We start from the raw sequence: 13950 nt of genomic DNA on the forward strand, positions 1-13950 counted from the left end.
AAAGCTCGCTGTATTTTTGGGTTTTTGTTTCTCTGTTTTGCAGTTTTTTGGTGCAAAAACCTTTCTAACCTTAGCCTTTTTGGAAGTTTCTGGATGTTAATTGCAGGCAAAAAGCATCTGTCTTGTAGTCATTGGCTCTCTTATTTCCAAGCTCCACAGCTGCCGTGGTGCTAATGGATGTCCCAGAGCTAAACTGGTCGTCCATAGAGAAGAATATAAACTGGAGATTGCTTTCTCTGCCTGCCTGGCCTGTGGCTGTGAAATTCTTGAAGGCCTGAACCCTGAAGATACACACTTGATACCGAGAGAGCTTCCAGCTGTCATTAGGAGTTTCCCAGCTCGGCTGCCTGTGCTCAGGTCAGCCTGCTGCTCCTGTGCATGCTGAGCTCGGTGTTTGTCCTACCTGCAAGCAATTCCATCTATTTCCAGCTATTTCCATCTGCAGGACTATCTGGAAAGCTTGAGGAGGAGTTCTTTAACCTTTAAATTATTCAGCCAGAATTTCAAGCAGACGTTGCTGCTTGTTTGGGTATGTCGTGCTTCAGGGCGAGACAGGATCAATAAGTAGTTCCACGTCTTTACTGGAGCGTGTTGTCTTCTCCCGAGGACAACAGAGATGGTGCTTTAATATCTCCTGCTCTTTAAATCAGAGGTGTGTGGTTAGACCTGGGGGTTTGCAGAATGGCCCTGCTGTGTGGTTTTCCCAACTTAGTGGTTTGTTCCTGGCTGGCATCCTTTGATAGGTGTATGCTGAGGATGTTCAGTGCACGACTCACAGCTCCCTTCTGAAGCAGCTGGGCTGCCTGGGTAGTTAAAATTTGCCTCCCTCAAAACAGAGGTTGTTAACAAAACTGCTGAGAGTGGCTGCAGTGCAGGAGAATATGTTTTTTCCCCTGTTAAGTGCTATGTAGTGCCTTCAGAGATGGAAACTCCCTTGTAGTCTTAGGTCCCTGTCCCCTTTCCCATGTTCTCCCTCCTAGCAGACTCTGTCAGTATTAGCTTTACTAAGAGCTCTATTAATTTTACAGGTTTTTTCTCTAAAAGAATTAAAACTTAAAGTGGTGTCAGGGTTGGAGCAATCCATCTGAGGGTAGAAATTGGTAGTCCTAGCTAACAGCACATGGCTTTTGAGGCAGAGATTCTGGATATACGTGATGGATTATTTAGGAGTTAGTGGGAAAGAGAGCAAATGCATCCTAATAGGCATAGTTGCTGTAGGGTTGAGCTGGATTCCACATTAACACGCTTCTCAATATTTTTAGCTCTTTGCAAACGTATAAGTAAAACTACTTCTTGCAGTAAGCTTTTCGGAGTATTTTGTACATTTCATAAAGGATATTTCAAGTATTTTAGTGGCTATACAGTTAAGACATATCTTGGAAGGACCTTTCTACTTAAAATGCGTTTCCTGTATCTAGTGCTGTCTTTAATCTCATGCGGTCTCACAAAACCCGTTCTACCTATTAAATATGCAGTAAAGCTGTTCTGTTTGGTAGAAGATTGTATGTTTAAACAGCAGAAGTCCTCACTGCTCCTGTATTTTAAGATTAAAAATTCAGCTGCAACACTACCTTCAGATTCAGAGCCATTAGAATGGATTTTTCAGATTTATTCTCCTGATTACAATACAGAAAATTAATTGCTTTTGACTGTAAAGAATTATGACTCATTCATTATTTAAGAACCTTCTTGATGGATGAACCTTTTCCACTTACTCCAAGACTTCTCATGAAATATAGCTGGTTTTTTTAACTGGTATAAAGCATGATGCACCTATATCAAACATGCAGTGCCCACCCTTTGGGGTAGGGAGGGGTGGAAAGGAAAATCAGCAACTCCTCTGGATCCAGTTTCCTTTAGTATCCAAGTAGTAGAGTCAGCCAGGAGAAAATAGGGAAGTAACTTCTATGGCATTTAAAGTGAATACTTCGGGTTTATAAAAGAAAGATTTATTCCTTCATTTAAGCATCCAGGTGGTAGAGAATACCCTTTAGTTTTGCTTGTGTGTGCATACAGGTGTTTGTGTTACATACTGGGGAGAAGAGCTTGGGTGTAACCCAAGGGATGTTCCCCTCTGGCCATGGTTCAGCTTTGTGCTCCTGGTTCTTAGCTGCTTGTTCACAAGGTCTCAAACGATTTTTTGTGTGTTTAACTTTTGGCCTTTTTGCAGGCTTAGAAGAAAAATTCAAATTATAGACCTTGTGGATTAAACCAGCTGAAGAGCTGAGATCAGGATTTGGTTACCTGTCAGCCCAGGAAGGTTTGCTCAGTGCCCTTGGCAGCCAAACCTCTGGAGCTGTGCATCACAAAAATAAACATGGAATTCTGTTAATGAGACACTTGTAATTTTTTTGTTTCACAGAATCGCAGAATGGTTTGGGTGGGAGGGGACCTTTAAAAACCACCTTAGTCCAGTCCTTCTGCAATGAACAGGAGCAGCTTCAACTAGATCAGGTCACCCAAAGCCTGTCCAACTTGGCCTTGAATGTTTTCAGGGAAGGAAACATCCACCACCTCTCTGGGTAACCTATCCCCGGGCCTTACCACCCTTTCTGAAAAAACATTTCTTCCAAAAGAAGACCCAAAGCATGTGAATCTCATGTCAAATAAGACAAACAGAGCTTTAACTCATTATAGTAACATTTCCTAAAATCTTCAAGGTAATGAGATTGTTGATTAGGTAACAATGATTTTGTAAAGCTTTTCCTTAAGACCAGATTACAGAAAATATTGGCATCAGGGTTTTGTGGTGGGTGAACACTGTCACTGAATCCTGTCCCTTGGCCTGAACATTCACTGGAGGAGGGAGTCAGGGTTTCCCAGTGCTGCAGTTTTCAGTTCATTTGTACAGTCCTCTCCAGTCAAATTCTTGAATCTCAATTATTTTGCAGTTGTCTTACCAGAGCCTACATTTAAAAGTAAGTTGCTAGTGATGTTGACATTTCCTTGTTACTAATTGGATTTAAAGGTTTTGCATAATGTATTCAGAATACTGGGTTTTCTCTTAGGTGTGGTACTTTTGCTTGTGAGAACAACTGGGTTTGTAGTTGAGACATGCTTTTGCTTGTAAAATTAGTCTCTGAGAGTTTAAGAAAATAGATATATCATGTGCTGCTTTGAAGTATTAGAAGGATTTGAGAGGCAGTTTGCCAACTGACATTTGAAACCCTTGAGAACTTGTTCCAGCCAAACCTTTTGATAAAAAAGTAAATGCAGCTAAGACTTAGTTACTAAAATGTTTTTAGCTGGCAGTTTGGTGCATGTAATCATTTTGGTACATCCTGAAACTTGTTCCTTTGTTCAGCCCTGTATCAAGCTTTTTGGGTTGTGCCTGTGAACTTGTCACTTCTCAAACCCAGAAATCCTTCGTATGATATTGAGGCACAGTGGCTCTGAACGCTGTGTTCACTGTGGTGGCTCATGGAAAGAACACTTTTTGTACCAGGACTGTTTTGGTGACACATCCTGGAGGTTGTGACTCAGAGCTGATGGGATGTCTCCCTCTGTGACATCTCTAAACCCTACAGACTGTTGATCCTTGCTAAACTGTTGGCAGGGTGGTCCCGTAGGGAATGCCACGCTGCTGGCTGGCACAGTGACCCTCCAGTGCTCATGGTGGTGAGCCTGGGACTCAGGGAGCACCCAGGGATAGAGCCAGGCAGCTCGGCTGGGCTGTGCCTGTGCTGATCCTGATCCAGCTGCTCAAGAGCCAAGAGCTTGAGTTGGTTTTCACCCTCATCCTGCTCATTCAGACAGCTTTTGCTCATCAGGAGTCACCTTGTTTGGGAAGAGCCCATGCAGCCCAGCTCCCTATAGTTCAACAGAAGGTGCTGGATTTGGTGTGACTCCAGTAAATGGCCCAATCATGACTCATCTGCTTGGGACAGTGGGTGCAGACTGGTTTTAACATATCGTGAAAGAGTGAGCTTTTGACACCTCTGCTTGAAAAGCGAGGAAGAAAGAGGCAAATTCAGTTTTACAGTATACACAATTTTAATAACAAAATGCTTCTGTACACTGCACTTGTTTTACTCCATTACTCACACCCCCTCCCACCAGAAGTTGGCTCTTGAAACATAATTTAAACACAACGCATCTAGGACTCTCTGTAATCTCGGGTTGCTAAACTGGTAGAATAGTTCACTTACTAGTGTTTTCATTAGTAAAAAGAAAAATGAGGTGGGTTTTGTTTGGCTTTTTACAAAGGAGTGGTTGGGGGATGGCAGGTGTAGTTTCTCCATGCTTGCACAGTGGTGTACAACCTGCTTACGCAGTGGTGTACAACAGTGTTTCACCCCCATCTAAGGCTTGATTATACCCCTCAGAGCTTCTGGTACCTTTCCCTAGATGCCTCTCAAAAGATTTTTACACAAGATGTGAAATGCTGAATTTCCAGCTGATTCTGAAATTATCTCTAAGCATCCTGCTAACGTGGTGCCTTAAAAAGCAAAGCCCAGCACCAATTTTAGCATCTGGGACATTTGCAGTGGAGGAAGGTGTGGGGAGGGAGGAGCTGCTGCCTTTGGTTACTGTTGTTTCCTTGCTTGTTCCTTTTTCAGGGGGAGGAGAAGTACTGTATCCCCCTCTGAACTTGTTTAATTTTTATGGAAAACTTCATAAGAAAGATGAAATTCAGCTTCTGGGTAAGTTTCATAGGTCTGAACAGATGGATTTTGATAGCTACACAGATCACAAAATTAAATCAACTTTATTTCCATTAAAGTAGTACAGAAATTATCTTAGACACATTAAAAATAAGTGTGTAGTGCAGATTTCTGGTTTAAAGCCACGGGATGTTCCTGATTTTACGTGTTAGCAATTGGCCCCTGTCTTTTAAGGGGGTAATGGGACAGAAGCTCAGATGCTCAGATTTGCATGTGGCTGATTGCTGAAAAATCGGATCATTTCTGCTTGGGGGAGAAGCAAACAAAACCAAACACTGATCAAGCAGCATTCAGTATGTTTCCATCTGATAGGGAATGGGAGCTCAGTGCAGAGGAGCACTTCAGCTGGAGTCTGAACACCCATTTTACCCTTCATCGAATAATTCTTACTTGTGTGCATTTAAACACTGATCTAATGCAGAGCGACTAACTGGGAGCATTAATTCAGCCTGTTCCAGGAGGATGACTCAAAACCTGAACTTGTGCTGCTGGGTTTCCATTTCAGTGACATGAGAGTGGGGAGCAGGGGAAGCTGGCTGGAGATCAGCAGGGCTGGAGGAGGTCTTTGGATGGGACAAGGACCTCGAGAGCAGTACAAGAAATTTAGTTTCTAAAGGACCCAAACACCTGAGGCTGTGCCTGGAGGTGTTGAAGTACCTGTAAGCAATGTAGTATCTGTAAAAACCAAGGCTGTGCAGCAGAGATGGTATTTGGGGAGGGCAAGTTAACAAGCTCTTGTCATCAGCCAGTGCTCGTACTGAAATATGATTAATTTAAACCAAATCATCATGGTTCTTGTTCCGTCAACAAAATAAATCAGAGGCTGCTGAGTAGCACAATTATTCCAATCCCCTCATTGCCTGGAAGAGTCGCAAGCAATTGCGAATGGAAGACAGTAACTTTAAATTAAAAAATATTAACAGCCTCTGGCCGTGTCCTTGTGCAGAGCGATGGCTCTGCCTGGCGCTCGCTGTCCCTCCGCAGGGAATTCAAGTTGACTTCACTGCTACTGTTTGACATTCTGCGAGTTTTATGATACCTGTTACCCTAAATGTAATGTTTGCAGAATTGCTTTGCTTATGCCTGGAACCTGGCAACAAATGGGTTTGGAAATAGCAGACATAAACCACGGCATTTGGGAGATTGGCTGTACATCAGTGTGGAGTACAGAGAGGGAGTTGGTGCCGTGCTGGGCCTTCTGCAAGCCAGGCACTGCAGGACCAGTGGAAACTGGGAGTGCTGGTGGGAAGGAAAAGTTAGGTGCCTGGATGGGTTTGCGTGGAGAGGCACTGAACAGTGCTTTAATGCTTGGAAAATTGCCATGAGTGGCAGGGGTGGAGAAGAGGGTTAAATCCAGCATTTGCTGGAACATCTGTCTTTGCTCTTCTTGGGTGTAATTAAAAGCTAATAAAGATGGAGTGTGACCATGTCCTTCTCCAAGAGCTGGGGCGTTGGGAAAGCACCTCCTATGGAGGAACCTCAGCTCTTCATCAAGCAGCCACTTCTTGTTCCCATGTGGAAGACTGATGTGGTACCCCTTGACCTGTCTTACAGCAAGGGTTTCTGCAAGGCCTGCAGGGAAGAGGTGGGATTGCTTCCTGCACATGCAGCTGAGGCCATCAGAGTTCAGTGTTGACATCTGATGGGGGATGGCAGTGTAGCCAGATCATTTGGCTGCCAGGATAATTAATGAGCTCAGTGATAGCTTTGTCTGTGCTGGTACCCTGCAGCTGTAGGTGGAAGTCATCCCTAAGTGCCTCCTCCCCAGGCTCCCAGAGCCAACCTGTGCCAGCCAGTGCCAGGTGAGGGAGGGACAGTGATGCCCACTCAGTGCCCACTCACTGCTCACTCACGTGCCCCTGGAGCATCCTCCTGGGCCTGGGGAGAGCTGGGAGCACTTAGGTATGAGAAGGAGCAAGACAAGTCTTCCTGCAGTCAGCTAAATACCCCTGGGGACCAGTGTGGGTTTGTATTTCTCAGTTTAGCTCTCGCCTTCTGCCTCACATGGGATTTAATCATACAGAATATTTGCTCTTTGTCCACCTACCCCACAGGATTTTTTTGTAGTCAGTTAAAAGCAGTAATTAATTTTGCAGAACAGGTGTAAATGGATTCATCTTAGTATTAACAGTAACAAGAGTTCAAAGGTATCTCTATGGAAATCCATTAGGCTTCACTGGATCTCTTCCATTAAAGTACAGAGTCAAGGGAAGTAAACAAAATATTGGTTTTATAATAAGGACACTGTATGTAAAAGTAAAATGATGCAAATTAATATCTTCAAAGCCAGCAATTGAAAGACCTTTACGTAAAATCTTAACAGAAGTTACTTATCTTGCCGTAATTGCCTTGGACGAATTCATCTCACAAGAAAACATCAAACTGTTGTATAATTGCACCCTAAATACCTCACTAAGTGGTAATACAGAGAGAAAAGCAGAGTGAAATAGCAAAGAGATTTTTATGCAGTGGTTTTTCTGTTTAAAAAGTTTGCAGGATAGTTTAGTGCATCACAATTAGCATACTGTAATTATGGATTTGGTCAAGGTATGGCAACACTGTGAGGAATTTTGTTTCTTCATCGGGGTGTGCTGGTAATTGTTTAACACTGCAGCATTGGACACAACACATTTTTTAGTTATACATACACGTATATATATATAAAATAGTTTTCCATCCCTCTGAATCTTTTAGCTTTGGTTAGAATGTTCACAATATTTGAGTAATTGACTTAAAAATAATGTAATCCTTTGCAGACCCCCCACCCCCCCACCCTCGTGGCATCTGAGTACCACCATCACTGCATAGATCTGCAAATATTTACATATAATTTCATAATAGAGTATAAATAGCAATATGGTACTTTTGGCTAAAGAAACCAAATTACCCCTTAGAATGAGGGGGGGTGTATGTGTGTATATATATTTATATATGTTTTTTTTTAAGTCATACTAGTTTAGATTCTGTCCCATATCAAGTAAAAAACAAAAACATTTTTCAGTGAACTATTCTATAAACTAATTATATTATCCTAACTTATCAGAAGGGGTCTTTTTTTATCTTGAATTTTGGAAGAGGAGGACAAGTGAGAGCTTATATTACAGGGGCTAATTCTGTCTCCAGAGAAACCAGTGGAGTTAGTGCATGAAAATAGCTTCCCAGCGAGAGGAAGCCTCAGCTGGGGGGGGCAGCAGGGGGACAAAGAGAGGCTTCTTCCTTCCTTCCTTTCTTCCTTCCCTCTTCTCCTTAACCTCGCTGTTGATATTTGCTTTTAATTAAGAGAACCTTACATTAAGGGTATTTACACATGAAAAGGTGTTGAAATGCTGTTTGTTCATCATCATTAAGTAATTAGCCTGAATTCATGAAAAGCATCATCAAGTGAAACCAGGGAGCCGGTACTGAATGTACTTAATATTTCCAATCGATCCCAGTGTTCTGAGCCTCCCTAAAGAAGCTACGCTGCCAGTTTGGGGACACACGGAGGGAGGGCTGTCCTGCTCCTGTGTGTGTGTGTGCATGTGTGTGTGCATGTGTATGTATGCCCATCCTGCCTGGGGCTCTCTGTATGTGTGCCCATCCTGCCTGGGGCTCTGTGTGTGTGTGTGTGTGTGTGCCCATCCTGCTCCTGTGTGTGCCCATCCTGCCTGGGGCTGTGTGTGTGTCTGTGCCCATCCTGCTCCTGTGTGTGCCCATCCTGCCTGGAGCTCTCTGTATGTGTGCCCATCCTGCCTGGGGCTCTGTGTGTGTGTGTGTGCCCATCCTGCTCCTGTGTGTGCCCATCCTGCCTGGGGCTGTGGCTCCTGTGTGTGTGCCCATCCTGCCTGGGGCTCTGTGTGTGTGTGTGTGCCCATCCTGCTTGGGGCTCTCTGTATGTGTGCCCATCCTGCCTGGGGCTGTGTGTGTGTGCGTGCCCATCCTGCTCCTGTGTGTGCCCATCCTGCCTGGAGCTCTCTGTATGTGTGCCCATCCTGCCTGGGGCTCTGTGCCCATGTGTGTGTGCCCATCCTGCCTGGGGCTCTGTGCCCATGTGTGTGTGCCCGTGTGAACTGCTCCTTTCTGTGCCTGCTGTCCCTTTCAGCAAGCCAGGCTATGAATATGCACAGAGCCAAACTGTGTTTCAAATAAATTTCATCCCAATGCACAGAAATTCCCACCTGGACCTTTGTTGCTCTATTTTTTTGTTTTGTTTTCCCTCTCTTCCTTTACTGGAGTGAAAGGATCAGAGGAGGAAAATCTTCCTCCGTGCTGCCCTTAAAGTGCCCAGAGCCAGCTGCAGTGTTTGGGATCCTCCAGCTGCAGTGGAACAAACAGAACGCACGTCCCCCACAGATCCCTGTACAGAGATCCAGTATCCTTCCCCTTGGACTGTTTTCAGTAGAAAAAGTAGAATATGGAGACTCGGGTATAAATGTTTACACACAGTCATATAATTACATAACATGAAACATTTTACATAGTTTGAGGTGAGCATCTCTTTAGACTTTTAAACATTAGGAGTGCAAGTTTAATGTAGTCATTGCTTCTTTAACACTGAAAATATTATGGATTTATTTTTTAAAAAACTTAAAAATACTGCACCACTCCATAAACAATGTTTCCATTAAGTAGCTTGGAAAATTAGGCTTTATGTCAACATTTGTAAAAATTAGAATCTGATGTAGGTCCCTACAATTTTAAAATAGGTTACTTATCTGATTTACTTTGTGATGGGCTGTAGGTATTATACTTCACATTCTTTATAGGGCAGCTGCTGGCACTTGCACTGTCCGTAGCCATTGATGATGATGAAGGGTCCTTCGTGGGTGGGTTCGTACTCGTTATAGGGTCCTTGGTCTGACATATTGGCCATATGCAGCCGCGTTTGGGATCGGAGCTGCCTGTGGTTTTGAATCATTGAGCACTGCCTAATTCTTCTTAGTGTGGGAGGGCAGCACTTCCTGGAGATGAACACTATAAAAATGATAAAAAAGAAAGAAAACAATAAAGCCATTGTTCCTGTAATTACCCTCTGAGTGAAGATGGCATTGTTTGGCTCGGGGAACTGTTCTTCGGTGGTAACGACCATGCCTGCCGTAGTTGGAATCTCTTTGTCTCCCACATGGAAATAAGAAGAGCTTATTCTTTTCGTGTACTCGGTAGTTGGAGCTGTGTACGACGTCGTAGCCACGGGGGTAACAACAGTCGATAAATTCCAGCAAAGCTGAAAACCATACACTGCATCCAGAATATCCTCTCCCTGGGTGTGGTCGGGGCTGTGGCAGACGATGGCGTGCTCCCACCGACCTTGGAAGCCACTCAGCCATGTGGCCAAGGCGCAGATCTTTGGGCTGCATTCCCACAGATTGCCGGAGAGGCCCACGGTGGTGAGGGATCTCAAGGAGCTCAGGATCTTGGAATCCAGAGTGGTGAGCTTGTTGTTATCCATGAGGAGGGTTTTAAGGTTAGGCATAGTTTCAAAGACGGTGAGGTCGATGGCTTTGATTTCGTTTCCAGTCAAATCGAGCTTTGCTAAGGTGCCCCAGGTCCACTCCATCCCACATGTCAAGTTGCTAATTTTGTTCCACTGCAAGAAGAGTGTGTGCAGGCTGCTCAGCCGGAGGAAGTGAGCAAAATTAATCTTTGTCAGCTGGTTGTGCTCTAGGTGAAGCTCCCTCAGCTTGATTAATCCCGCAAATCCATTGCGAGCCAAACTTCGCAAGCGGTTTGTGCTCAAATCCAGGAATTCCAGGCTACGACAGTCCCAGAACAGGCGGACCGGGATGGTCCGCAGGGAGTTGGATCGCAAGTGCAAGGTCTGTAGCTTGCGAAGGCCGTAGAAGAGCTCGGGGTGCAGAGAGGATAACTGATTAAAAGAGAGGTCCAAATTCTGCAGGTTAAGCAGCTGGCTAAAAGTTGTGTTTGGCAAATGAAAGATTTTGTTGGAACTTAAGACTAATTCCTTAAGTTTATACAGTCCTTGAAAAGAATCTTCTCTGACTGTTGCAATTTGATTATGATCTAAGTGAAGCCAAGTAAGTTGACTGAAGCTTGCAAATTGATCCCTTTCAAGTTCAGTAATATAATTGTGCCTCAGTGACAAACCTAGCGAGCCCTTTTCAGTGGTGTTTGGCACTGAGTGATACCCCTGAGAGTCACAGTAAAAGAGCAGCTTCTCACAGCGACATTTTGGTGGACAAGCCATGCCCAAGGCAGGCAGCATTTTTAAAACCATACTCATTGCATATAGTGCTGCCAGCATACGAGCCCCTAATGGCCACTTGAAATGTAAGCCTGCAGAATATAATTTAGGAAAACAACAAGATAGGATAGCCTTATCAGTACACTTGGAACATCACAGTGGAAGATTTCACTGCAGATAACATTGCCATGCATTTCCAACAAGCTAATTCTAAATGCAAGAAACAACTTACTACGACAAACCGAATACTTGGACATTACACTTAGGAGGAGGCTTTATCTCGATTACGGAGGGTTACAGTGGCACTATCAGAAAACATTTTTTTCAAAAGGTTCAGTGCAGAGCAATCAGCTTTAGCATCTTAACTGCTCCTTTAAAGCAGAGCTGTCATTCATTATACAAGGAACAGAGAAACGCAGGAACTTACCCATTCTTTTGAGTACATTGGAGGGTGCATTCAGTCGTAGTTTGAGACTCAACGCCGTGAGTCTGTGAAAGGCTCTAATGTAAGACAGCCTTGAATAATTGACTGGGTTTAGTGTCCTTTGATATTAGTGCAAAATCCACGATGCTCTCTTGGAATATTCCTTTTGAAATTGCTGCCTTGATCTCCTCTGACAGGTCTGCAATTTTTAAATCTTAATACAAGTTTTCGTCCTCCGTGGCTGCTCAGCTGGTTAATTGAAGCTCACGTTTTCCTTTTCCGCAGCTGTGGCTTCCTTTAGTCCTAACTTGTTGATGGCAGATGGGTGGCTTATTGCTGAGAGAAGCTCCTGTAGTAGCATGAGTGCATTTACTGAAAAGCTTTTCAGGGAAGCGGTACAAGAATGGATTTGCTTATGCGCTGCGACCACACAGGGCTCTATATAGGCTGACGTCACCTGGTGACGTTCCTTTTGTTTGGGTTTTCCAGAAGCTTTGCTGTTTTAAAGCATTGTGCTGCATACTGTGATCCTGTTAAAGACCACTGATAGAGGGGGGAAAATCCAACGGCAGGAGTCCTTCGTCCCCGCGGAAGAAGGAGCAGGAGAGACTTGCAGCACCCTGCTCCCCCCACATCTGCGCCGGCTCTGCTCAGCCGGGGTTAAAAGCAGCGCAGAGCCGCGGGTGGAAGTGCCTGAGTGCTGCCTGCTCCCACTTCTCTGCTAAATCTCCCTGCATGAAAGGAACTTTTAGATGCAAAATGCACAGAGTTTGAACAGAGAATGCTGGTCAGCACCAGCTTTCATGAAGGTGAGAGGGATTGGGCAGCTCAGAGCTCCGTGTGACAACTGTGCGACTGTGGTCCTTGCAGAAGTGCAGAGCAGTGGTGGAGCTGGAGCTGGTGTGTCAGAAGTACAACCCGAGAGCAGGGCACAGGAGCGAGCACTTCAAGCCAGGAGAAATTTCTGGAAAAAGCCAAGCTTGCGTTAGGGCACAGGAAAAATTTAATTGGAATCCGGCTTGACAGTGTGCAGTTATGAAACTAGAAAATCTATTTTCTCCTCCCAAATGGTGGCTTTTGTACTTGCTTTTTCCTGGGCACTGGAGTGCAGGGAGGAAACGGTGAGGTTGACATTCACAGTCAGGGCTCAGAGCGGTGCGATGTCACTCGCTGTGTCCTGCTGCTGAGTGTCCCCTCAGAAAGGGGGACACGGCCTCCCTGAGCCCCTGGCTGTAGCAGTTATCCTGTGGGGCTGCAGAGCTGTGCCCCTGCAGAGCTGCGTGTGCTGCTCCAGCCCTGCCGGGCTCTGGCCAGAGTGTGCACACACAGCAAGGACAGTGGGCTCTTAGGGATGGTTATTTGCTTGAAAGGTTCACTACCCCGTTTTTCAGAGCAACCTCTCCTCCGGGACAGCTGGTCCTGAAAGGTAAATGACCAGGCTTGATTGCCATTTTTATAGGTTTTTAGGATGCATGTGCAGGTGCAGCCTTCGCAGCCACTGCTCTAGTCGTGGCTCAGTGTGGGTGCGGCAGGGGAATGTTGGTTTCCCACTCTGGGCAACTTGGATAAGCTTTTTTAAATTTTCACCTTGAGATATAAAGCAATAATGTAGTAGGAGGCACTTGAAAATGTTTGCTGTGTAGCAGCGAGGTATCACCTCCAACCTTCAAGATCTGAAATGAGCCGAGAATAACAAACTTCATGCAGATGGAACAAGATGAATTGTGCCAAAAGGTTTTAAAATAAAATGGGCGTTTACCTTTGTTATTAAGTGTTGGTTCCTTGCTTTGGGTCCGTGGAGGTACTTGCTTAAACTAAGACCTGCTGCTTTCTGCCTGCATCTCCCTTGGCTGTCCTGTGGTGGAATGGTAACACTGCCTCTGGTGCTCCTTTTCCGGGATGGGCAGACTTAAGGGGAAAGTAAAGGGAAGGAAAAAGTGAACTCTTTAAAACCACACAAGAATAAAACCTCAAAAACCCCAAAGAAAGCTAAAGCAAAACAAATAAACCCTACCCTAAACCAATCAGAGTAACTGTCTTTAATGATTAAGCAAATTAGGAAATGTTAGATAAATTTCTTAAATTGCTCTGCCATTGTAAATGTTTTCACATTTGCTCCAGGGTGAAAGAAATACATGCAAAGAAATTACATAAGCCTATTTAAAGAGTTTCTTCTTCTTTAATGCTCAGTATACAAAGAGCTCAGGCTCAGCTGCCAGCTGTTGGACAGAACCGCAGCTCTGCAGCACCTGTGGACAGTTCTTGGAGCTGCTCTGTGCAACACCCTGATCTGAAGTGTTGTTTTGAATTCTAATAACATTTCAATATGTTACCATAACATTTAACAACAACATTCCAAAGAGAATAATTTGAGGTCAGCTGTTAGCCCTCCCCAGTGCTGCCTCTTCTGCTCCTCCCAGGAGACTGAAATTAGGTGTCGTTGGAAACATTTTGCTTTTTTGCATCAATATCTGCTGGTAGGTACCTCCCACGTTAAGATTGTGTAATTTGGCACAGAGTTAAGAGTTAATGTTCAAACACGGTGAGTTGCTCCTTTTCTGAAGCTCTCCATTCTTTGGCCCTTAACCAAACAAGGGCTATTTAGCACCTTGCCAGCGAGTTTCCTGTTTAGGAAACTGTTAACGCGAACTTTATGGGAGCTTTTCTTAGCAAAACATGTT

General features: G+C 44.6%; 2 protein-coding genes across 4 annotated transcripts in view; one reads left to right on the forward strand and one right to left on the reverse strand.

Annotated features, from left to right (window-relative positions):
* The window catches only part of CTNNA1 (catenin alpha 1), a 120850-nt gene that overhangs the window by 51877 nt on the left and 55023 nt on the right, over positions 1-13950 (forward strand). The window lies entirely within an intron of this gene.
* On the reverse strand, positions 8841-11899 carry LRRTM2 (leucine rich repeat transmembrane neuronal 2). Of its 3 annotated transcripts, none has more exons than XM_085073238.1 (2): positions 11273-11899; positions 8841-10937 (listed from the first exon to the last, which is right to left on the reverse strand). In XM_085073238.1, exons 1-2 carry the CDS (start codon positions 11274-11276, stop codon positions 9388-9390), a joined length of 1554 nt encoding a protein of 517 aa, XP_084929364.1. In that variant the 5' UTR covers positions 11277-11899; the 3' UTR covers positions 8841-9387. The 3 variants fall into 3 exon arrangements, with proteins under 3 accessions (XP_084929364.1, XP_084929367.1, XP_084929365.1); XM_085073241.1 differs by having other exon boundaries at positions 8841-10488; positions 11273-11894; XM_085073239.1 differs by having other exon boundaries at positions 8841-10509; positions 11273-11894.

The sequence above is a fragment of the Lichenostomus cassidix genome, chromosome 13 (genome assembly GCF_008360975.1).
Source record: "Lichenostomus cassidix isolate B80296 chromosome 13, HeHo_3.0, whole genome shotgun sequence".
In the NCBI taxonomy this organism is placed as follows: domain Eukaryota; kingdom Metazoa; phylum Chordata; class Aves; order Passeriformes; family Meliphagidae; genus Lichenostomus; species Lichenostomus cassidix.